Source organism: Rhinopithecus roxellana, chromosome 8, assembly GCF_007565055.1.
Source record: "Rhinopithecus roxellana isolate Shanxi Qingling chromosome 8, ASM756505v1, whole genome shotgun sequence".
Taxonomy (NCBI): Eukaryota; Metazoa; Chordata; class Mammalia; order Primates; family Cercopithecidae; genus Rhinopithecus; species Rhinopithecus roxellana.
This window is the reverse complement of record NC_044556.1, coordinates 1,134,807-1,159,857: the sequence shown is the minus strand read 5'-3', so window position 1 is coordinate 1,159,857 and position 25,051 is coordinate 1,134,807. Positions and strand designations below refer to the sequence as shown.

The following is a 25,051-nucleotide window of genomic DNA, read 5'->3' as shown; positions in this document are numbered from 1 at the left end:
AGCTGCCTCCTCCTCCTGCCTGGCATCCTGATTCCCTCCTGTCCCCTTCTCATTCCCCAGGGGCTTCTCTGGGGCCTGGGCATGTCCTGCTTGCCCCCCTGCCCTCCCTGAGGTCAGGGCCAGCATGGCACTCACCAGCTGCTGATCCGATGGGTGGCGGAGGTGGCACGGGGGAGGGCTTCGCTGAGGCCGGGATGGGGCTGCCCGTCTGCAACAGAGAGGGGAGACCCTGAGGGGCTGGGGTCCCCCTGGCCGGGGTCCTCCACACCCCAGCTCCAGGAGCCCTGCCAGGTGCCTCAGAATGGCCCTGCTGGCTCCCAATTCCTCTCCCTGAGAGGCCCGTGGCCTCTGCAGTCCTGAGCCCTGGAAGGGGTTTCTTTGGAGGAGTCCCCTTGAGTCTCCTGGGGGACCCCAGGGGCTTGCTGCCTTCCAACCCTCCTCTCTTTCCCCCCACCCAGCAACCAGGGTGGTTTTTTACAAGCCTCACCCTGCTAAAAACTCACCTGGCTTCTCATTATACCTATAATAAACACCAGACTTCTGTTTTTTGAGATGGAGTCTCACTCTGTTGCCCAGGGTGGAGTGCAGTGGCGCAATCTCGGCTCACTGAAACTTCCACCTCCCGGGTTCTAGCGATTCTCCTGCCTTAGCCTCCCAAGTAGCTGGAATTACAGGCGTGCACCACCATGCCTGGGTAATTTTTCTATTTTTAGTAGCGAGGGCATTTTGCCATGTTGACCAGGCTGGTCTCAAACTCTTGACCTCAAGCAATCCACCCACCTTGGCCTCCCAAAGTGCTAAGAATACAGGTGTGAGCCACTGTGCCCGGCCTAAAAACCAGACTCTTAGCCGCCACCTACAAGGCCCTATGAGGTCAGACCTCTGCTGGTCTCTCTAACCTCCCATCTCTCTCCTGGCCCCTCAGTGCCTCTACTCTAACTGTATGGGCCTCCTCGGGAAGCCCCAAGCCCACCTAACTCTTTTGGACCTCAGAGCCTTTGCACCTGCTATGCCCTCTGCCCAGGGCACTCATCCCTGACCGCCTAACTCAAATGAGCGCCTATGATTTTCTCTCTCAGCACCTGTTTCATTTCTTTCTTAGCACTTTCTGAAATTACCTAGCTCTTTCTTGGGATGACTGCTTGCTGGGTCCCCCACTAGGATGTAGTTGCAGTAGACCAGAGACTTTGTCGGCTTCATTCACTGTAGCATCCCAGCACCTGGCATACAGCAAGCGCTCAACAAATCCTTGCCAGATGACGAACAAGGCACCCGTTCTAACCTGAGCTGCAGAGAGCCCGTCCCTGCCTTCTGCACCCTCTCCCAGGCCTATGTCCTGAAATCCAGTCCTCTCCCAGGAACCCCTCCCCACCAACACAGATGGAGCCAACTCTCTATTATCCGCCTGTGGAGCCAATGCCTGGAGCGACCACAGGAATCCTGGCCTGCGTCTCCTCTGCCCGCCACACTTGCCTGACACGGGTGAGCTTGCCAATCGGGGAGCAGGCCAATTGCCCGGGCCAAGGTTAACACACTGGGGGAACTTGTGCCCCATCCAGAGCCTGACAGATGCAATTGTTGGATTAGCCTCAATTTGAGGATGGTCCAGAAAAAGGGATAGGGCTGGGGCGAATTCTTTTTCCAATCCCTCATCATCCAATTGACCCAAGAAATTGAGAGCTGACTGTTGGGAGTCAAGGGATAAAAATGGAGGTAGGATGGGAAGAGGGTGTTGACCAGAAAGGTGTGGTCACTGGCTGAGGGTCCTGCTTCAGAACCCAAGAAAAGGGTTGTGACTGTTGTGTGACCTCTGGAAGGGGTGGTGGGGGTATGGAAATTTGCATCATCTACAGCACAAGGTTTCTCAACATCAGCACTATTGGCATTTGGGGCCAGATCATTTTCTGGGGTGAGGTCCATCCTGTGCATTGCAGGATGGTGAGCAGCATCCCTGGTCTCCACCCTCCAGACGCCAGCATCTCCCCAGCCCTCGGTCATGACAACCAAAAGTGTCACCAAACATTACCAAAGTGTCCCCTGGAGGGGGAGGCGAATCACCCCCATTTGAGAACCACCGGGATACACTGATGGGCAGCAGAGCTATGCCTGGGTGCACGGGCTGGTTTTAGGATGGGGGTGTTGGAGAGGGCATTCAGAGTTGGGAAAGAAAGGCCTGGCCCAGCCAAGGGAGTGAGGCCCCCAAGAAACAGGGTCTCTAGAGAATACATGAGTCATAGATTTGTCTTTTTTCAGGAGAGGGCAACCCGTTCGCATATAACCTGCCCTAGCGCGACCTAGAGGTTTGGGTCTGAGGGTCCTGGGCATCCTGCTTCTGAGGTTCTAGGATTCCAAGCTCCCAAGATTCTGGGCGTCCCAGATTTGGTGATTCTGCGATTGCCGTTGTCTAAGAATTCCAAGAGCCAGGGGACCGCGTGGCCTCTTTGAGCAATTCCAGCGAGTCTCCTATTTTTAGTGGCAGTGACTTTGGAGGAAGCAGGCCAAGCAGTGCCCTGTGTCCAAGACACCTTGGGGGTGGGGGCTTCACCCAGAGGCCTCCACAGTTGATGGGGATCCAGGAGTCCCTATGGGTCAGACGAGGTGCTGGGTCGCAGCCCCCAGGCAGTGGCCGTGCCAAGGGGCCCTTGTTGGCTCCTGCCATCTGGGTTCCCCGAGAGAGTTTGCAAATGCTGATGGCAAGGAGTGTTCATGAGCAGCCTGAACTCCAAGCCTGGGGTTCAACTCGATAGAGTGGCCAAGAACCTAGATTCTGGAGCCAGACAGATCCAAGTTCAAGGCCCCAGGGGTGCCCTGAAGGGCGTGCCTCTTCCACTCCGAGCCTTGGTTTCTTCCTCTGTGCAATGGGAACAGCCACCAACCCAGTCTCGCAGGGCCAGCAATGGGTGCCAGCAAGATCGCAGTAAATGCTCCATCCAGAGAAGTGGCGGTGGAGGGGAAGAAGGCTGGTGGGAGGCCTGGGGGGGGTCAGGGCTGGTTCAGCGATGTCTCAAGGGGGAAGCTGGTGGCTAGACCCCACAGCCTCAGGCCCGGTCACTCCACGCTCTGATTTTCTCCCCAGGCTGGGGCCCCAAGATGGCAGAAATGATGTGTCATTTGTCCCTGGGTGCCCTGTCCCCAACACAATGCCAGGCATGTACCAGACTCTTCATTGATCCATACAGACCACCTCAGCCCCCTGAGTCTTTTCTGAACCTGGGAGGCCCAACCAGAGAGGTAGGAGCTGCAGAGGCGCTGTGGGAGCTCCGGGTAAACAGCCGTTAACGGAGGACAGAGAAGGTGGCGGGCACACCCCTGCCCAGGCAGAGGAGTTTGGAGGTGGTCACTCCAGGGTGCTCTTGGGGGCCTCCGAGGGCTGAGTAGGGATAAAGGAAGGCCCAGGCTTTGGGGTGGAATAGCAGCCCCAGAGCCTGTTCCTAGTTATAGGCATCACAAGACTAGTAGGGCAGGTGCCTGCATCCCAGAAGGGGCAGATCAAGCAGACAGAGAGGGTAGTGGGAGAGATGTGGTGTCCCAAACCCAGGCATTCTTCCAAATCCAGGCTATGACCTCACTCCAAGTCAAGCCATTCCCACCCCTGCCCCCAGCTGCTGAGGGAAACCTTCAAGGGTGGGCCTGGCCCCCCTCAGCAGCCACATTTCCCTCCTCCCCAGGCTATAAAAGGGATGCACGCATGAGACCCTGGGTGATTCCCCAGAGGAAGTGAGGATGCACCTACCTGCCTGCTTTTTCCCTCTCCCCAGACCTGAGGCATCTGCCAGGTAGAGAAGAGATGTCCAATCCCTCGGAACCAGACCCAGAGAGGGCCCTGAGATCCCTACAGCCTGTACCCTCAGGCTCCCACAAAATCAAAGTCCCTGCCCTGCCCTGGCTGGCTATGCGACCTGGCACAAAATCCTGCCTCTCTCTGAGCCGCAGTTATTAACTCAGTTATTCATAGCTTCGACAAGGGATTGCTAAGTTTCCCTGAGTGCTGATACTCTGGAGTTGGGTGTACCCTGTGCCCTCAGGGGTCTCACCTTGCCACCCCACTGCCTGACACCTGCAGATGCCATCAGCTCCCTCTAAGCCTTTGCATGTATGCAGTCCCCTGCCTAGATGCTTGCTACCCCCTTGGTCTGGCTCATTGTTCCTCATCCTACCTCTCACTTCCTGCAGGAACTCCTGGTTGCTCCCCGCCAGGTGCTTTCCTCATCACAACCCCAGCCGCTGTGTCATAACACCTGGTGACATAACACCGGGTCATAACACGGTATCACAACATCTGTCTCCCCAGCCTCAGATGGTGGGGTCTGTGAGAGCGAGGATGGTGTGTGCTCAGTCACCACTGTGCCCCAGTGTGTGGCCCCTAGAAGGTGCTGTGTATTTATAAATATCCGAGCATCATGAGTGGTAAAGGTGGCTGGAGCAGGTCAAGGATCTGTGAGGATGCAGCAGGGTGGTTAAGAGTGAGGGCTGTCAAGCCATGCTACTCCCTGGCTAGGTGACCTTGGGCAATTTATGTCGCTGCTCTGGGTCTCAGTTTCCCCATCTCTGATACTGGATAATAATAACGAAGGCTATTCCACAGGGTTCTTTGGAGAAAGACAGAAGATGATCATGCAAAAGCCTTGGCATGGAGGAAGCCCGTGATTAGGTGTTTGGAGATGGCCGGGGGGGCGGTCTGAGGCATCAGCCCACTGTTTTCCAGGCATATCAGCCTCCTACCAGGTCCTTGGACACATCAGGCTCCTCCCCACCACAGGGCCTTTGCACTGGCTGTTCCCTCCACCCGGAATGTCCTTCCCCCCATTCATTCCATGCTCCATTCAAATGCCACTCTATCAGGGAGGCTCTCCCAGGTCTGCCGGCCATGATCCTGGCACTCTGTTTAATGCCTTCACAGCATCTGTCACTACCTATCCTTCTGATATTTGTTTAGTTGCTTGTTATCCATTTCCCCTACTAGAGTGTCAGCTGCTTGAGGGCAGGAATTCTTGCCTCTTTGGTTTACAGCTGTCTTCCCAGCACCTAGCACATACCCTGGCACACCGAAGGTGCTCAGTATTTAATGATTGAATAACACATCTGGAGGTGAGGAGAGTGTCAGATACCTTTTTGCTGGGTAAACCAAAGCACAAAGGGGTGGCCAGTATCCCTGACTACCCAGTCTCTCCCTAGCCACTACAAGGTCCAAGCTGTTTCGGCCCATGGCTCAGGAACAGGATACACCCAGACAGCCAGAGGGAGCTGGGATAGACTGATGGGAGTGGGGAATACCTGTGGAACAAGTGGGCTGGGGACAGGGAGTTTGGGGTGCTGAGATGGGCCTCTGGACCCAATTAGTATGCTCAGAGGAGGGAGCCAGGCTGACCTGAGTTTAAGTCCCAGCTCCACACCACCCAGTGGGGAGCCTTGGTCTGGTCACTGGCTCCCAAGACATCTGTTTTCACAACTGTCAAATAAGAAACTAAACGGAGTGCAAAGAAAAGGCTCTGGACCCAAGCGGAATCAGCATCCCAGCTCAGCTGCTACTGCGCTGGGTGACTTGGCTCTCTCTGAGCCTTGGGGAATGGGCTGGATGCTCCCTGGGGGCCACAGGGCCCATTCTCTTACCAGAGATGCCACCTCTGCCATCCAGAATGTCTCGGGGGCCCTCCTTGGTGACAGGCAGGTAATGGGTGGACCGGAAGATGCCACCTTCCCCCTCAGCAGCCTCGGCCCCACCCTCGATGTTCTCCCTCGGCACCGGGCCAGGCAGTCTCTCTGGGCCTCGGGGACGATCTGGTGCAGCCAGGTTGCCTGCCAGGGACCCCTCCATTGGATTTTCTCTGCTTGGATCCACTCAGCTGCTGGGCTGGCTCAGCGGAGCATTGTGGGCCTGAGAACAGAGAGAGGGAAATGCTTAGGGGATGGAGGAAAGGGAATCTGCCTCAGTTTCCCCTCCCTCAAAACCTCGGTCCTCACCTTTGCAGCTCACTGCCTCAGTTTACCTCCCAGCCCAGGGGAGCTAATGGTGTTCAGACCTTATCCACACACCTTCTATCCCAATGGCCCCTACCCTCAGCATGTCTCCATCTCCCCATCAATAACTCCTCCCCTTTATACAGATCCTGCACTGCCTCAGTTTACCCATATTGACACATGCACACTCAGCCACTAGGTTTTCTTCCATCAATCTTTCCACTTCTCCAGACGCCTCCCTTCATTCACACACAGCTGCACTTTCCCCAGTCCTGCCCTCACACCCATGCACACGCACATCCTACTGCCATGCCTTCGTTTCCTCGGCAAGAATCCCAGCCACTTGTACACTCCGATCCTATACACCGTCAGGAGTCTCCCATCATTACCCCTTTACTTTTCTCCATTGGGTTGTCCCATACCAATGATCTCTGCACTTTCCCACACTCCAACCCTTCCCCCACACAGGACCTTAGGGTTCTCCAGCATTAACCCCTTCACCCCCCTCCACACACACAGCCTCAAGTGACCCCAGCATTAACCCTTTCGCTTCTCCCCAACATTATCCCTCATGCATACCCAGCTTGGGCTCCTCCATTCCCCCCACCCCCCAACCAAGATTGCTCTAGTCCTCGGGCGAAAGAAAACGATGGGGCTCCTGGTCCAGAAATGAGGACCCTGGGGAGCGGGGGTTGTCCTCTCTACCTATAAATACCTTCAAGGTAACGGCAGAAAGTGAAGGGCAGGAATGAGGCGCCCTCCCCAGGGAGATTGTGGGGAGGCCGGGCCCAGGCAACCGGGGCGGGGCCGGGGCGCCAGGCCTGGTTGCAGGCGCTGCCCTCGGGGGCCTGAGGATTCCCAGGGGGCTCCCCTGTGGGCTGGCAGTCTTGGTGGGGGTCCCTACCCAGGCCCGGAGGAAGCACCTGCGGTTGTCCACCGGGTGGGCACTGCCCGCGGGGAACGGGCGGGACCGCAACTTCGGAGCACTTTGGCAGCGTGGGGAGGGGGCTCCTACCCGGACGCCCCCCAGGGGTCGCAGAGGTGGGGATTGCGCCGTGCGGGCCCACTCCCCGGGGGTCCAAGGTCCGGGGGATGCGTCCTCCGCCCGTGCACCCCGGGGCGGGAGACCCCGCGGGACGCGCCGAGGTAGGGGGGACACCTGCCCCAAGACCCCCGCCCCTCCCCCCACCTGCACGGCCCCGCCCCCGACCAGGCCCCGCCCCTGAAGGCCCCGCCCCCGCCCCGGGGGGTCCCGCCTGGCCCGGCCCGGCCCGGGCCTCCCCCGCCCCGCTACGGCTCCGCCCCACCCGCGGGCTCCCCAGGCCGGGCCGGGCCTCACCGGGGAGGCGGCGCCGCCGGCCCGGTGCCGGGGCTCGGAGCTCCCCTCCTTGGTGCGGCCGTCGCTGCCGCTACCGCCGCTGCCGCTCCCGGTGCCGGTGCCACGGCCTCCGCAGCCGCCGCCGCCTCCACCGCTCGGGGGACATTGTCCCTTTAAATCGCTCCCCCCGCCGCCCCGCCCCCCCGGCGCGCCGCCGTGACCTCAGCGCGACAGCCCCGCCGCGCCGCCATGATGGGGAGGTCCGGGGCGCCCCCCTCCCCCCCGCGCCGCCCCGGGGGGGGGGGGGGCGGCCAGCGGGCTCGCCGCCATGTTGGGAGTGGCCAAGCGGGTCACCCTTAAAGGGCCCGCACGGCCTGAGTCCAGGGAGAGACCCCGTTACCATGACAACACCCTTGTCCCACCCCCCCAATGGTTCCTCATCACCCCACTGGTACTTCCAATGGTAGACTCGCTAAAAGCTCTAAAAGAGTGGGGAGGGGGCAGAGAAGTTCCCCCACGCATCATTGATGGGTCATTGATAGGTCTTTGAAAACTCCACCCAGCCAATTTTTAGCCTTTTGTCCCCTGCCTCCCATCAGCTACCTTCCAACCACAAGCTCACTCCCTCCTTCCCAATCATCCACACTGGACTTCAGCACCTCCATGCCCCTAGAGTTGCCCTAGGTCTTCAGTCCTAAGTCACCTTCTCCACCCAGTTCCCAGGATCACAGCTTCCAGGACTACCCCATCAGACACACATCATGGCCTGTTGTCTTGTCTTATCCACCATGTATCCAGATATCTAACCACCTAGCCATCTCATCCACTTGCTCCATCTATCAATCACTCATCTACCTATCCAATCAACTAATCACCTATCCACCCACCCCTCCAACCATCTATTAATTCACCCAAACACCCACTCAACCCACCCATTCACTTCCCATCTACCCACCCATTCATCCAGCACTCAAGCAAATACTCATTTATCCACATAACCAAGCAAGTACCCAACCATCCCCACATACAACTTTCCTCCCAGCCCCCCAAATATCCATCCACCAGTTGGCCTGTTGATTTGGCCCCTCCACTAGCATGTAAGTTCCATGAGGCCAAGAGTCCTGTCTAGTTCATTATTGTTTCTCCACTGCCCAGTTCTCAAGAGTCTCAGGAGACCTCAACATATGTACATATGACATATATAATCACAACATTCAGAACATTTTTTTCTTACTATGAACCAGGCCTTTTCTAGGCAGACATACCCAACCTGGTTAACCAACTACCCAACTACTCACCTACTAGGTCAAACATCCAGCAAATGCTAACCTATCCGTCTGCCATTTGCTCCACCCACTGTACCCCTCACCCATCCACTCACCCATGATTCGAATGACTCGTTTACCCAATCATTCATACACAATATCCAACCATCTCCACACCTGACTCCTTTCCTTTATCCGCCTCCCAGACCCATGGCCTCCATGACATGAGGAGGGCCTGAGAAGATGCTCTCACTGTGGGATTGGGAGGTTGCCAGGGTTGGAATTCATGCTTCATTGAGAAGCAGGTGCTGCCTATGACAATGGTGAATACCTTTTATTGAATGCCTTTATGTGTCCTCTCACTGTGTAGGGAACTTTACGTCCATTTCACAGAGAAGAAAACGGGCTTTTAAGAGAATGAAGGTCTAAGGTCACACAGCTGGTGAGAACTTATGTATATGGCCCTCTCCATGAGACTTCTAATTAGGGGAGAATTTGGGAGAGATGAATAGGGCTTGGGGGGGGGGGGCAAATGCCTTAGAATTGGCAATTCTTAGTGGGCAAAGAAACCAACAATTTTACTGAAATCAAGATTTTACTGGGCAACTTCATACTGCCAGAGGGGTTGGGACCAGCAGCTCCACTCCCCATTGTAGGCCAAGTAGGGCTAAGGCAAGGTCAGACACCCTCCCCCCAAGATGGCTATCTCTCTGCTCCCAGACCACGTGTGGTGAGGCAGGATGGGCAGCTCAGGTGGTGTCTCCATTGAGGCAGGGTGCTTTGAGGGGCTGGGGTTGACTCCGAGACCCCCACGTCCTTGGAGAAAGCTGCAGGCTCTGGACAGCATCCCTCAGCTGAGCCTGAGTTCTCTCCATCTCATTTAGGCGGTGTTCCTGGGGAGGCAGTGGCGATGGGACTCAGAACCCAGGAGAGGGCTGCACCCCAACCCTCGCTCCTCCACCGCCCAGACCTGTCCCAGGGCTCAGACGGCAGTCTCACCAGGCTTTTCAGACTGTGCCCTTCATAGATTGGAAGGTTGTGCTTTGAATCAAACTCTGAGCTCCTGTGGGGGTCGGGGGATGGGGGCGAAGGTCAGAGGCTAAGGAGTCCCTTCCAGCTCCTGGTTGGAGTGCCAGGGATTCAGGGGGCGGAGCTTGGAGTGGAGGCGGAGCTTGTTAGACTGAAGGGCGGGGCCTAAATATGCTTGAAGAAGGGTCGGACCAGAAACTGGAATAGTTGGAATGATAGGACCTATCAATCATCCCTTGGAGGCGGGGCTTGGCCAGTCCTGAGTGGGGTCGTGACTGGGCTTGAGGGAGTGCCCAGGCTGAGATATCTCAGTGCCTGGCCCAGCCAGGTTGGGAGGGGCTGATGGAGGGGTGGGGCCTGGATGAGAGAATCTGCCAGGGTCCTAGGCCGACCTTCGGGGGGTGGGTCCACCTAGGGGCGGGGCTCGCCAAGAGGGGCCCGCGCAGATTTTATTAGGGCGGGGCCGGCGTGGGGCTTGGTCGTGCCAGGCGTGGTTTGGGGAGGGCCTGGTCAGATCTAATTGGATCGGGCCCACCTGGGGGCGGAGCTAATGGAGAGGGCTGGGCTCACCCAGCACAGAGCCTGGAGTCCAGATCCTGCAGCTGGCCCCGCAGCTGCTCCTGCTGCTCCGTCAAGGCCCGGATGTGGGTGCTCAGCGACTCCACGAGGCGGGACAGCACTTTCTGTTCCTCACGCAGAGCGGCCACCTCGCACTGCAGCTCTGCCAACTGTGGTGGGAGAGCAGCTGTAATCTGACCCGTCGTCCCGCCCCTGTGTCTCCCTGGAGACCCTGACCTTCCAGGCCCAAGCGTTCAGCGTCATCACCGGCCTGCCTAGTTGGGGAACATCCCTCCTGCTATACAGCTGGGGAGACTGAAGCTCAGAGAGGGTCGGGCTAGGCCCGGGGTCACACAGCGCAGCGAGCCTGAACCCAGGCTTGCCTGGCCCTTCAGTCTTCCCCAGTCGCGTCCCCGTCTCCACTCCCCAGGCGGGGACCTGGGCCTGACCTTACCTTGTTCACAGGTCGGTGCTTGCCCAGTGCCTGGTTTCGGTCTTGCGGCTGGTCTATTTGGCGCTGCCAGGGTACCGACGGCTTCCGAGGCAGCGAGGCGGAGTCCCGGGTCCAAGGCCGGGCGCGGGGCGCCGGGCCGGTGCTCAGGGAGCCTTTGGGTCGCGGCCAGGGCCCCGCAGATTGGCGGCGGCGGGCAGGACGCCGGGTCGGGACACTCTGCGTGCGCTGCACCGGCCGGGGCCGCCGCAGGGGCCGCTCTTCGTCCGGCTGTGGCCGGGCCCAACTCTCTGAGCGGCGAACGCTGCGCAGAGACTGGCTCTTGGAGATGAGAGGGGTGTGCTTGGGGAGGTCCCGGGGGGCCAGGAAGCCGGGCTTCTCCCCTGCGGAAAGGCTAGGGGTGGGATGGAGGATCTCAGACCCTCTACTGGCCCCTGAGACGACTCCATCCCGACCTGACCAGAAGCGACCTCACCCCCAGGTGAACTTGTCCTTTTTTTTTTTTTTTTTTTTTTTAGACAAGGTCTTGCTCTGTCACCCAGGCTGGAGTGCAGTGGCTCCATCATAGCTCACTGCAGACTTGAATTCCGGAGCTCAAGCTATTCTCCAGCCTCAGCCTCCCAAATAACTAGGACTGCCAGCGCATGCCACTACACCCGGGCATTTTTTTTTTTGGTAGAAATGGGAGTCTCCCTATGTTGCCCAGGCTTGTCTTAAGTTCTTGGGCCTCAAGTGATCTTCCTGCCTCAGCCTCCCAAAGTGCTGGGATTACAGGCATGAGCCACTGAGCCTGGCTCCTGTTCTTGACTTCTAATACTGTCCTCTCTATGACCCTTGACATCACTCCACCCTAACCTCTCCTCTCATCCCCGACCTCAAACACACTGTGACCTTTGACCTGACCTTTTCTATAACCTGTGATTCCAGTCTGACCCTGGGCTTGCCCTCTGCTCACAATGATCCATCTTCACCTCTGACCCCTGTCTGAGCCCTGCTCCTTCCTGTTCCCACCCATCAGACTCCAGACCAGACTTGAGGTTACCTGGAGTGGACCTGGGCCGGGGGCAGTGGGAGACGCATTGGCACTGATACAAGCACAGGCTGGCCCTCCTCGATGGCTTGCAGGATGGTGGGCAGCGGTTCCAGGGAGTCTCGGGTTGTCTGGTGAGGCATGCAGGACAGAGACTGAGCAAAATCTATGTGGTCAGAGTCTCCCAAGCCTTCTTGCCTCCCTACTCTGGGTTCAGGCCATACCTGGTCAAGCTCAGCAAAGATTGTACAGAGCTGGGCATGCAGGACAGCCAACTGGAGGGCCAGGTCACCGCTACCCTGGTAACCACTGGGTGCAGCATCCACATCCACCATGGCCACCTGGTCCAGGAAGCGTTGCATGGCTGGTCCATGTTCCTCCAGGAAGCTATTCATGAAGCCCATGTAGGCCTCCTTCTCACCGAACCTGGATCAGGGCCAGGCTGGGTGGTTCAGGTCAGGCACCTGCCACCCCCACACTCCCAGCATGGTCCCCCGCACCCCTAGCTTCCCAGTACTTACGGGGCACGGTTGGCGAGGTTCTGGATGACCTTGGCAATCAGTGTGAGGGTGCGGGCTGGGCCGGGTGCTGGATGCTCTGGTGCTAAACCAAAGAGGCTGGGTGCCAGGATGGCGGGGCACAGGAGCCGCAGGAAAAGGGAGGCGCACACCAGTCGGGGGCCCAGCACCTCAGAGCCACGTTCTTTGCATGCTTCTCGCCAGCTTGAGAACACGATGCCCAGCTCCGCAGGGAACCAGCTGGTGCAGAAGAGGCAATGAATGGTCAGATGGGGAGGCTATGGGCATAAAGGTTAAAGTCATAAGGTTGGGAGTCCCAGAAGCATTGCATGACTAGTCCATGATCCTCCAGAAAGCTATTCATGAAGCCCATGTGGGCCTCCTTCTCACTGAACCTGGGGTCTGGGCTCTAGGATTGGGAATATCTGAGATAACAATGCTTGGGGTTATGAGTCAGCATGGAGCCATGGCTTATGTGTAGCTATGGCAATCGCTGGGGATAATACTCTTATAGTTGGGGATACAAGGTCACATGAAGACAGAGGTTATGAGCTTGGATGTACTTAGACACGAGATTGGAGAGCCAGAGTACAAGATATAAAGTAGGATTGGGGCTCCGGAAGTCACCCAGGGTCAGAAGTCACTTGATTGAAGTCAGGGATTAGGTATGCAGGTTAACCTAGGGTCAGAGGTCAAGGGATTGGAATCCCAGGTCTCCTGTGATCAGTTGCATGGGATTTGAGGTGGAGGGTCACTTAAAGCCTGGGATCATGGACTTGGGGCATCATCTGGAAGCAGAGGTCATAGGATTGAGATTCTATGTTAACTGGAGCCAGTGGCATGGAATTGGGTGTATGGAATCACCTGTGGTTACAGGACAAGGAATTGGGTCTCGGGTTACTTGGGGTCAGTGGTGATAGGGTTGCATGGTGATAGGGTTGCCAGATGTAGTAAATGAAACTTCAGGACATCCAGTTAAACATGAATTTCAGATAACGGAGTGATTTTTATTTACATTTTTCCTTTTATTTGGGACAGGGTCTCACTCTGTCAACCAGGCTGGAGTGCTGTGGCATGATCATAGCTCACTGCAGCCTTGAATCCTGTGCTCAAGTGATCCTCCAGCCTCGGCTGGGAATACAGGTGCATGCCACCATGCCTAGCTCATTTTTAAAAAGCTTTTTGGAGCAATAGAGTCTTGCTATGTTGCCCAGACTGGTCTTGAACGCCTGCGCCTGGGCTCAAGCAATCCTCTTGTATCGGCCTCCCAAAGCATTGGAATTACGGGCGTGAGCCACCATGCCTGGCTCAAATGAGTAATTTTTTAATATAAGCATGGTCCCAATAATTGCATCAAATTTAACTGAGTGTCTCCTGTATTTTATCTGGCAACCCTAAACTGGAGGTTAGGGCTAGCATGGTAAGCGGGGGTGAACTAAGGGGCTGGGGCCCTGATTCTCACTCGTAGGAATGGATAATGGTTTCGAAGACCTCCTCGCAGCTGTTCCGAAGTCTGGCCTGGTGCTCTGGCAGCTCCGAGGCTGAACACTTGCTGGGGTCCACTTCACAGTCCTCAGTGGAAGCACAGAGACGCCGCACAACCTGTCCTGCAGCCCAGCACAGCCGGATAGGGGCTGGGACCATGACCACCAAAACCCGCCACACCCATCCTCCAACCTTGTCTTCAGATTATTCCGGAGGCACCCGACATCTTGGGGAGCTCCCAGTTGTCCCCAGGATCCTAGCACCCCCAAAACACCACTCACTACCAGAATCCAGGTTGCTCAAGGACTCCTAGAACTTCACCCAGGTCCCCTAGCTCACCAGCAGGCCACTGACGCGGACTCTTCCCCCAGCTCACCCAGGGTCTCCTGGAGGTAATCCTGTGCCACGAGCTTCATGTACTCATCGATAGCCTTGGTGGCCAACGTGTTTTCCCGGAACAGCAACGCCTCACGGCCTCCACAGCGCGCCAGCTCCGCAGTGCCCAGGTCAGTCACCAGCGCCTAGGAAGGGCAGGGGGTCAGGTTGCACTGGATGCAGACTAAGTCCAAGGGAATTCGGATCCTTGGCTCGTCCCTCACACCAGGTTGCACTGGATGCAGACTAAGTCCAAGGGAATTCGGATCCTTGGCTCGTCCCTCACACCAGAGGCACAGGCCCCGCCCCTCGTAGCTGATGCTTAGGCCCAGTCTTTACTGCTGGGGTTCATAACCGAGGCCAGAACTTCTAACCCTCACAGCAGAAATTTAAACCTTTTAGCGCTGGGGTTCAACCTGGGCCCCGCCCCTCGTGCGTGATGCTCAGGCCCCTTTCGCAGCTGAAGCTTAGGCTCCGCCCTTCAAGGTGTCTCACCCGTTATGAATGATAATTAGGCCCCGCCCCTCACAGCTGAAGCTCAGACCCAGTCCTTCAAAGTGCCCCGCCCCTTACAGGTACAGCTAAGACTCCGCCCCTCACAGCTGACGCTCAGGTCCTGCCCTTCAAGGTGCCCCTCCCCTTACAGGTGACACTTGGACCACGCCCCTCACAGCTGACGCTCAGGTCCCGCCCTTCAAGGTGTCTTGCCTCTTACAGGTGCAACTCAGGTCCTGTGCCCCAATTACCGCCCGAAGCGCGTTATCGGTCTACCCCTGGTCGCCCGGGTCCGCGCTGTCGCGGTGCCGCACCTGTGCCCGGCCGGTGGCCCGCAGCACGCGCACCATGGCTGCCGCCAGCTCCTCCTTGGCCTGCGCAGGCAGCGCGGGCTCCAGGGCCCCGCAGAGGCGCGCGTAGTGGAAGGTGAGGAACTCCGCCAGCTCCTTGTAGCGCTCGGAGGGCAGCACACGCAGGCGACGCGCCCGAATCCGCGCCCGCAGCGCTGCGCCCGCCGGCGCCAGGAGCAGCGGAAACCAGCGCTCCAGGCCGGCGGCTGGCGCGCGTGGGGCGCCCAGCTCCTCCAGCGACAGGGCCACGCGGCCCAGCACCGCGCTTCCCGGGCCCAAGCCGCGCAGCCTCAGCGACAGGCGACGTGCCGGTGGCAGCGCCTCGAAGTGAAAGCGCTCGGCCCAGAAGAGCTGGCCTGGGCCGGCCCGAGGCGCCGTGCGTGCCAGCAGCGCGCCATCCAGCCACAGCTCGGCGCGCACGCCGGGTGCCCCCGCCGCTGCCCGGGGAAGCCCCTTCGCCTCGTGCACCCACACGCTCAGCCATGTCTCTTCCCGCTCCACGTTGTCCTGCAGATGGGAGTGGGATGGGGGAAGCGTTTTGATTTGTTGGCACCCCAAAGAGGGCACTGCAAGTGAAGCGCCAAGCCTCAAACCTAGTGCGCCGCGTCCCTAGTGAGATTGCTGGGCCGTTGGGGAAAGAAATGGGAGTCCTGAGGTGGCTACGCGGAAGTTTTCTAAAGCTTTTCTGGGCTCTCCGGGAGAGTTCGGGGCTCCAGGGCATAGAAGAGTAGTACTGTAGTGAAGACTTCGCGATTACTTGGTAGGCAGGGCTTTGGGTGCATATGGGGTCGAGAGTGGACAGAAGGGGCGGGTCTGATATTCCCGGGGCTGGTAATAGGTGGAAAGGGAGTCTTGGAGCCTTTGCAACGATGCAGGCCGGGCAGGTGTGTTGAGAGAGCTGGCTTTGGGTAGAGTGGAAGGGGCGGGCCAGGCCTGTGGGCGGGGTCTCCGTGTCCCGCTTTATTGAGGGCAATGACCTGGGTGGGCTGGAATTGGCGACGAAGGTCCTCGATCCAGCGGTCTCTCTCAGCGGCCGAGCGACAAGAGAAGCAGCGGCTTCCGCCCGTCCACGTTACCTGTTGGGATGGAGACTCCAACAGTGTGCGATCCAGGCCAAGGGTGAAGCCAAAGGGTAGGAGGTGGGACTGAGGTGGAACCGAGGTGGATTGTCTGCACTTACCTGAAAGCAATGGGGCTCCCCCAAGAGGCTGGGGTGCAGTGGCCAGACCCGCACATCCCGCTCGGCGCCCAGGTCCAGTTCAGAGAGTGTGGCCAGCGACTCCCTAGAGCCCAGAGCACTGGGGGGCCTGGGAAGGGGGCGGGGGAGCACACGGTCGTTCCTGCCTCTTCCCATCCCCCATAGCCTGAAGGGTGGAGGAAGGCCAGGAAGGACTTCAACCCAATTTGGATCCCTTTTCTACCCTGTGCCCCCTCCCCATGGCACCTCCTTACTTTTAGCATAAACTCAACTCCTGGTGACCTATATGACCAAGTAGAGTGCAGATGTTGTTACGTCATCTCCCTCCACCTAATCCATCACTTTCTGAGCTCCAACCTCCCTGGCCTTGTTTTATTTTATCTTATTTATTTATTTATTTAAGGCAGAGTCTTGTTTAGTGCAGTGGCTGGATCTCGGCTCACTGCAACCTCCGCCTTCCAGGTTCAAGCGATTTCCTGCCTCAGTCTCCCAAGTAACTGGGATTACAGGTGCCCACCACCATGCCTGGCTAATTTTCTAATTTTTGTGTTTTTAGTAGAGATGGGATTTCACCACGTTGGCCAGTCTGGTCTTGAAATCCTGATCCCAAGTGATCCACCCGCCTCAGCCTCACCAAAGTGTGGGAATACAGGCGTGAGTGACCGCGCCCAGTCCTATTTATTTATTTATTGAGACAGAGTCTCACTCTGTTGCTCAGGCAGGAATGCAGTGGCACAATCTTGGCTCACTGCAACCTCCACCTCCCAGATTTAAGCGATTCTCCTGCCTCAGCCTCCTGAGTAACTGGAATTACAGGCGTGTGCCACCATGCCCGGCTAATTTTGTATTTTTAGTAGAGATGGGATTTCACCACATTGCCAGGCTGGTCTTGAACTCCTGACCTCAAATGTTCCACCTGCCTCTGCCTCCCAAAGTGTGGGATTACAGGTGTGAGCCACTGCACCCAGCCCTATTTATTTTTGAGACAGAGTCTTGCTCTGTTGCCCAGGCTGGAGTGCAGTGACATGATCTCTGTGCACTGCAGCCTCAACTTCCCAGGCTCAAGCAATCCTCCCACTCAGCCTCCCCAGTAGCTGGGACTACAGGTGCCCACCACCATGCCTGGCTAATTTTTGTATTTTTTGTAGAAGTGGGGTCTCACTATATTGCCCAGGCTGGTCTTGAATGCCTGGACTCAAGCAGTCTGCCCACTTTGGCCTCCCAAAGTGCTACCCGTGGTCCACTTCACCCAGCCCCCTTGGCCTTGTTTTTAGTTGCTTCTTTCTGCCTCTTGGCCTTTGCACTTGCTGTTACTTCTGCCTGGAATGCTTTTCCCACCCCGCTGTTGGCCTAGTTAACTTCCATCCACTCTTCAGATCTCAGATCAAGGGTCCCTTCCCTAACCCTCCCAGACCAGTTGATTGACTTAGCTCCCATTTTAGAGTTATTGTGTCAGACTTTGCCCGCACCCTGGCTCTGTGCTACGTCATTCAATGTCCTCAGAATCAACTGATGTGGGGCAGAACACAGAGGCTACAGGGGGTGTTTGGTGTAGATTGGAATGATGATGATGATGATGAGGAGGAGGAGGAGGAGGAGGAAGGGCCAGTGTTGAACCTCAGCCCCTCCAGCCTCTCATACATCCTTACCCATCCCGGGGCTCCGACCTGGCCTTTTTCTTCTCTTTCAGCCTCTTGAGCAACCCCTGTGGGGAAGGGAATGTCAGCTGGACAGAAATCTGTGCTCCTTCTGCAGCTCCTTCCCTCACAAGATATCCCAGAGGATCTGCTGGTTTTGGAGGACCAACACCAAGCTCAGGCTGTATTAGCAGGAATAATAAGAGCAACCAACAGCTCCTAATTCTTTGTTCATTTGTTTTTTTAAGACAGGGTCTTGCACTGTCAGCCAGGCTGGAGTACAGTGGTGCAATCATAGCTCACTGCAGCCTCAAATTCCTGGGCTCAAGTGATTCTCTTGCCTTAGCTGGGACTACAGGTGAATGTTACCATGTAGAATTGGGGACTTGCTATGTTGCCCAGGTTTGTCTTGAGCTCCTGATCTCAAACAATCCTTCTGCTTCAGCCTCTCAAAATTTTGGGATTACAGGTGTGAACCACTGTGCCTGGCCCAAACTCCCATTTGTAAAGCATCAATCATATATTCTCGTGCACTATTCATTTATTTATTTAAGACATGGAGTCTCCCCATGTTGCTTAGGCTGGTCTTGAACTCCTGGCCTCAAGCAGTGTTCTCTGCTCAGCCTCCCGAGTAGCTGGGACTACAGCTGTGCACTGCCCTGCCTCACTCTTGCACTCTCTATTGGCTTCCCATAAACAACCCCTAGAGAAAGGTTATTTCATTAACTCCATTTGACAGACTGGGACTCTGAGGCCCAGAGAGGGTCAGCAACCTGCCCCAGATCACCCAGCAAGAGTGCCCTTTCAGCTGTGAGGGTCCAAGAGTCTTGGCTCTCCCCTCTACCTACTCCCTTCACTGGCTGCCTTACCCGAACGTTGTGGACCTGGTTGGGACCAGCTGTCTCTGGTTCTGTCTTTCCAGGCATCCGATCTGTGGGTAGTTATGGGTGGCAGGTTGGGGGGGTTGGAGTCATCTTAGATTCTGCCCCACTTTTAGAGCCTCCCAAATGCCCCAGGCCTTTCCACTCTTCAAGCTTACCTGGATCCCTGAAGTTCCCCATGGCCACGTGGATGCTGCCCTCGGAGCTAGCACTTCCCACCCGGGGCCTTCGAGGACCCTGTTCTCCCGCAGGAGTGGGTAGTCAGAGAGGGGAGGCAGGCAGGCAGGCAGACCGAGGGAGAGGCAGACGCCTTCCCATTATCCTCCCTCCAGCACCTGCCTCTGTTCTGCCGTCCTCCTTTTTCTTTCTTCCCTCCCCTTGCCCAGGTGCCCCTTCTCACCTCCTCCTCTCCTCCAAGCAGCACCAGCTTCCCATCAAGCAGGGTGAAGCCCCCAATGTCCCAGACAGGCACGTCGGGTGTGGGGGCCTCGGGGATCTGTGGGGTAGGGGGCTCTGGCTCCGGCTCTGGCTCCGGCTCTGGGAAGAAGAGGAGGCACTGGGGGACTTAAGAGACGTTTTCTCTCCCTCAAGCTACCCTTTCCATTCCCGAAGGCTTATGGTGGGTTCCCTCCTAGGTGCCCCCCGCCCCAGCAGCTGTATCGGACTGTACGACCTTGGGCAAGTTTTCATGTCTGTCTGGGTCTTGTCCCCACTAACCATGGGTAGCAGACACAGCTCACCTACCATGTGCCCAGTACCCTGTATACCACTCTACACACCTTCTTGCATTGAATCCTCCAAAAGCCATTCAAAGGGCTATGATAACAGGCTCAGAGAGGTTGAGTGACTTGCCCAGGGTCACGCAGTTTGTGAGTGGTTGGGCTGGGCTTCAGTCACAAGCATTCTTCTCTCTTTTTTTTTTTTCTTTGCATTCTTCTCTTAACCAAGACAACATGTAGGTCCGAGAGGTTAAAAAACAGGACAGAGTCTGGGCACGGTGGCTCATGCCTGTAATCCCAACATTTGGGAAGCCGAGGCGGGGCAGATTGCTTGAGATCTGGAGTTTGAGAACAGCCTGGGCAACATAACAAGGCCCTGTCTTTAAAAAATAGCCTGACGCAGCTGGGCTCCGTGGCTCACACCTGTAATCCTAGCACTTTGGGAGGCCAAGGCGGGCAGATCACCTGAGGCCAGGAGTTTGAAACTAGCCTGACCAACATGGAGAAACCCCGTCTCTACTAAAAATACAAAATTAGCCGGGCGTGGTGGCACATGCCTGTAATCCCAGCTACTTGGGAGGCTGAGGCATGGGAGGCGGAGGTTGCAGTAGCCGAGATAGTGCTATTGCACTCCAGCCTGGGCAACAGGAGCAAAACTCCATCTCAGGCCGGGCGCGGCGGCTCAAGCCTGTAATCCCAGCACTTTGGGAGGCCGATACGGGTGGATCACAAGGTCAGGAGATCAAGACCATCCTGACTAACACGGTGAAACTCCGTCTCTACTAAAAAATACAAAAAACTAGCCGGGCGAGGAGGCGGCACCTGTAGTCCCAGTTACTCGGGAGGCTGAGGCAGGAGAATAACGGGAACCTGGGAGGCGGGGCTTGCAGTGAGCTGAGATCCGGCCACTGCACTCCAGCCTGGGCGACAGAGCCAGACTCCGTCTCAAAAAAAAAAAACAAAACAAAAAAACCCTGACACTGTGTTGCGTGCCCATATTTCCAGTTACTTGGGCGGCTGAGGTGGGAGGATCACTTGAGCCCCAGAATTCAAGGCAGCAGTGAGCTATGATCATGCAACTGCACTCCAGCCTGGGGCGACAGAGCAAGACCCTGTCTCTGAAAAACAACAGCAGGCCAGGCGCAGTGGCTCACACCTGTAATCCCAGCACTTTGGGAGGCCGAGGTGGGTGAATCACCTGAGGTCAGGAGTTTGAGATGAGCCTGGCCAACATGGTGAAACCCCGTCTCTACTAAAAATACAAAATTAGCTGGGTATGGTGGTGCACACCTGTAATCCCAGCTACTAGGGAGGCTGAGCCAGGAGAATTGCTTGAACCGGAGGGCAGAGGTTGCAGTGGAGGTTGCAGTGAGCCGAGATTGCACCACTTCACTCCAGCCTGGGTGAAAGACTGAAACTCTGTCTCAAAAAAACAACAGGCCGGGCGCAGTTGCTCATGCCTGTAATCCCAGCATTTTGGGAGGCCGAGGCGGGTGGATCACCTGAGGTCAGGAGTTCGAGCTCAGCCTGGCCAACATGGTGAAACCATGTCTCTATTAAAAATGCAAAATTAGCCAGGTGTGGTGGTGCATGCCTATAATCCCAGCTACTCGGGAGGCTGAGGCAGGAGAACCTCTTGAACCCGGGAGGCAGAGGCTGCAGTGAGCTGAGATTGCATCACTGCACTCCAGCCTGGGTGAGGAAGTGAGACTCTGTCTCAAAACAGAAACAAAAACAAAATGGGAATATAAGCAGTGAGAATTAAATGAGCTTCCAGGAAACAGAAGGGCTGAATTAGCCCTCCCAGACTGCCTGTCTGTTCCCTCGTTTTTACCACCAGGAGCAATAAATGATAACTCCCGCTTATTAACGGATCACTTAAAATATGCTGGGCCCTAGCCTAGTGTTACATTCCTGAGCCCTAATTCTTGCGATATCCATTACTTTTCTAGATCCCCCTGTGTGACACTTAGCACCATCTCTCATTTTTTTTTTCATTTTTTTTTTTTTTCCTTTGAGATGGAGTCTCACTCTGTTGCCCAGGTTGGAGTGCAGTGGCGCAATCTTGGCTCATTGCAACCTCTGCCTCCTGGGTTCAAGCTATTATCCTGCCTCAGCCTCCTGAGTAACTGGGAGTATAGGCATGTGCTACCATGCCCAGATACTTTTTTTTTTTTTTTGTATTTTTAGTAGAGACAGGGTTTTGCCATGTTGGCCAGGCTGGTCTCGAACTCCTGAGCTCAGGTGATCCATCCGCCTTGGCCTCCCAAAGTGCTGGGATTACAGGCGTGAGCCACCATGCCTGGTCCATCTGTCATTTTCTTATTCATGTATTTTCAGTCAATTCCACTACACTGTGAGCTCCATGCGGCAGGGAGTGTCATCTGTCTCTTTCACTAGTGTGTCCTCAGTGCCTAAATCAGGACCTGGCACATACAACAGAAGCTCAACATCACACCTGCAATCCCAGCACTTTGGGAGGCCCAGGCGGGCGGAGCACAAGGTCAGGAAATCAAGACCATCCTGGCTAACATGGTGAAACCCTGTCTCTACTAAAAATACAAAAAATTAGCCAGGCGTGGTGGCAGGCGCCTGTAGTCCCAGCTACTCAGGAGGCTGAGGCAGGAGAATGGCGTGAACTCGGGAGGCAGTGCTTGCAGTGAGCGGAGATCGCACCACTGCACTCCAGCCTGGGCGACAGAGCGAGACTCCGTCTCAAAAAAAAAAAAAAAAAAAAAAGCTCAACAAACCTCTGCTTGAATAAATAAATGAATATGAGCAAATGAAATGATGTACTCTCCAAAATGGAGATCATTATTCTCATTGAAATGATGGAGAAGCTGAGGCTTAAGGGCTCAGAACAAAGACACGGAAGCTAGAAGGTAGAAGAGCAGGAGGCAGGCTGAGGATGGATATCCAGGTAGGAAAGGATGGGCTTGAGCCATTGAAGGAGAGACCCATTGGGGCCAAGAGCCATTTAGCCTCTGGATAATACCACCATGGGTCTACATTCATTGTTCCTTCCTCAGATGGACCCTCTGCCCACAGGACCCTGGCAACTCCTCCTACCTTCTTTAGGGAGAAAGAGGGAACAGGGTAGCTGGGCCCCAGCCACTTCCTGCTGGGCTTTCACACTCCCCACAACTTCCTGTGTCTGTACAGTTGATGCTCCGGAGGCAGACAAAACCCAAGCATCCGGCTTCCCAGCCCAGCCCAAGCTCAGGGTGGGGGAACCATGTACCTGGGGCCTCCTGCTCTGGCTCCGGCTCTGGCTCCGGTGGTGGGTTCTTATGCCTCCCCCAGAGGGCCTTGGAGAGTCGAAGGCGACTGGTCCGTGACTCCTTGGGAGGCGCAGACAGGACCCGACGGAATATCGAGCGAGGGGCTGGCTGGGTGCTGACCATGGGCTCCTGGTGGCTCAGGGCCCTGCCCCAGCCAGCAAAGCGGCCCCAGCGGAACCCTCCAGCCCCCTTCTCCCCACCGCGCCCTGTGTGCCAGCGGTAGGAAGTCAGCGGAGAGGGGGCTGCGGGCTGGGTTTGGGAGGTCGGGCTTGGCAACGGTGGGTCCATGGTGCGGCGGGGGGTCTCCTGGGGGGCGAGAGAATGACAGTTATGCCCAGTGTCTGTCCACACACTGCCCTCATCTCGGTCCCCTCCCCACCCTCAGCTCTGCCTTCAGGAATCCCCCTGCCCCCACCTCCACTGCCTCCCTTACCTTGGTTTCCTGACCAGAATCAGCAGCCGTCTGCACCCTGCCTGGCTTCCTCCCTCGGAACCCAACTCCACGTGACCCTCTCTGTCCCACCCCACCCCACAGCCAGTCTGGGAGGGCACAGTGGGGGCAGGATGCTGGAGGTTCAGGGGAGGAGAAGAGAGGAGGTGGGTTACTAGGCTTCTAGCAAGAAGGACCCAGACTCCCTCCCTGATGGGGAGGCAGCACTTGCCCCTCTCTCTGAGCCTGGGTTGCCTTCTCTGCAAGATGAGTACAGGCTGAACAAATGCTGGTGAGAATACAGAGCACCTAGAACTCTCAACCACAGTTGGCCAGAGTGTAGACCCATTCGCTCGTGTTGGGAAACGGTTTGGCAGGATCTACTAACACTATATTAGCTGGATCTTCTCTGACTCAGCAATTCCATTGCTGGGTAGACATCGGAGAGATATGCACCCCCGCAGTGCAATGCATAATAGCCCCACACTGGAAACAGCCCAAGTGCCCATTAGCGGAAGAAGGAATAAATTGTGATCTCTTCACACAGCAGAATATCATACAGCAGTGAGAACAAACTAATGAATAATTTAACTTGGGTGAATCACAAACAATGTTGAGCCAAAACCAAAGCCATAAAACGCCAGTAATCTGAGCTATTCAGGAGGCTGAGTTTGGGAGGTCCCGCTTGGCGACGGTGGGTCCATGGTGGAGGGGGTCTCCTGGGGGTCGAGAGAGTGACAGTTGTGCCCAGTGTCTGTCCACACACTGCCCTCATCTCGGCCCCCTCCCCACTCTCAGCTCTGCTGAGAGGAGGATCACTTGAGGCCAGGAGTTCAAGGCTGCAGTGAGCTGTGATCATGCCTGTGAATATTGGCAGTGCACTCCAGTCTGGGTGACATAGGGAGACCTCATATCTAACTTGTTTTCTCTTTTTCCCCTCCCTGCCCTCAGGAGACCCCATCTCTGAAAAGCAATAATAAATTAAACCCACCCCCCAAACCAATGAAGAGTATACACTTTGTGATTCCATTTACATAAAGTCCTAAATCAGGCAAAACCATGTGTAACAAGTCAGGATATCAGTTTCTTTTGGAGGCACTAGTGGCTGGGAAGAGGGCACAAGGGGGGCTTCTGGAAGATGGCCAGATTTATTATTACTCTTATTATTAATTAAGTAATTTATTGAGAAGGAGTTTTGCTGTGTCTCCCAGGCTCATGTGCAGTGGCACAATCTCGGCTCACTGCAACCTCTGCCTCCTGGATTCAAGTGATTCTCCTGACTCAATCTCCTGAGTAGCTGGGACTGCAGATATGCACCACCACGCCTGGCTAAGTTTTTTGTATTTTTAGTAGAGATGGGTTTCACATGTTGGTCAGGCTGGTCTCAAACTCCTGACCTCAAATGATCTGCCTGCCTTGGCCTCCCAAAGTGCTGGTATTACAGGTGTAAGCCACCGTGCCCCGCTCTTATTATTATTATTATTATTATTATTATTTATAAATGAGGTCTATAAAAATAATATAGATTTCATAAAATAAAATATAATATTTATATTACATAGTAATATAAATAATAATATATTATAAATAATATGAATATTATTATTTTTTTGTAGATGAGGTCTGTCATCTAGGCTGGAGTGCAATGGTGCCATCATAGCTCACTGTAACCTCTAACTCCTAGGTTCAAGCGATCCTCTCGCCTCAGTCTCCCGAGTAGCTGGGACTACAGCTGCATGCCACCACACCTGGCTAATTAAAAACAATTTTTTTTGTAGAGGTGGGGGTCTTGCTTTGTTGCCCAGGCTGGTCTTGAACTCCTGGCCTCAAGTGGTCCTTACACCTCAGCCCCCCAAGTAGCTGGGATAATAGGCACATGCTACCATGCCTGGCCTTTTTTTTTTTTTTTTTTTTTATTGACGTGAAATTCACATAACACAAATTTAGCATGTTCTTTTTTTTTAATAAGATTTTTCTTTTTTGAGACAGAGTCTTGCTCTGCTGGAGTGCAGTGGCACAATTATAGCTCACTGCATCCTTGACCGCCTGGGCTCAAGCGATCCTCCTACCTCA

At 55.8% G+C, this 25,051-nt stretch overlaps 2 protein-coding genes across 4 annotated transcripts in view; both read right to left on the bottom strand.

Annotated features, from left to right (window-relative positions):
• The window catches only part of WIZ (WIZ zinc finger), a 28,336-nt gene extending 20,920 nt beyond the window's left edge, over window positions 1-7,416 (bottom strand). The window contains 3 exon segments of the mRNA XM_030935712.1: window positions 136-208; window positions 5,611-5,875; window positions 7,298-7,416. Of these exon segments, the coding sequence (XP_030791572.1) occupies window positions 136-208; window positions 5,611-5,815 (278 nt within the window). The 5' untranslated portion in view covers window positions 5,816-5,875; window positions 7,298-7,416.
• A 1,701-nt stretch (window positions 7,417-9,117) lies between these two features.
• On the bottom strand, window positions 9,118-23,096 carry RASAL3 (RAS protein activator like 3). Of its 3 annotated transcripts, none has more exons than XM_010361524.2 (18): window positions 22,982-23,096; window positions 22,509-22,854; window positions 18,949-19,085; window positions 18,707-18,785; window positions 18,537-18,598; window positions 17,680-17,735; window positions 16,013-16,139; window positions 15,810-15,908; window positions 14,797-15,339; window positions 13,989-14,133; window positions 13,590-13,734; window positions 12,131-12,367; window positions 11,834-12,035; window positions 11,622-11,740; window positions 10,583-10,973; window positions 10,141-10,298; window positions 9,541-9,604; window positions 9,118-9,434 (listed from the first exon to the last, which is right to left on the bottom strand). In XM_010361524.2, the coding sequence occupies exons 2-18, from the start codon at window positions 22,834-22,836 to the stop codon at window positions 9,291-9,293; spliced, it is 3,036 nt and encodes a 1,011-aa protein (XP_010359826.2). In that variant the 5' UTR covers window positions 22,837-22,854; window positions 22,982-23,096; the 3' UTR covers window positions 9,118-9,290. The 3 variants fall into 3 exon arrangements, with proteins under 3 accessions (XP_010359826.2, XP_030791573.1, XP_030791574.1); XM_030935713.1 differs by having other exon boundaries at window positions 12,131-12,405; window positions 13,619-13,734; XM_030935714.1 differs by lacking the exon at window positions 9,541-9,604 and having other exon boundaries at window positions 12,131-12,405; window positions 13,619-13,734.
• Between the last annotated feature and the right edge of the window lie 1,955 nt (window positions 23,097-25,051).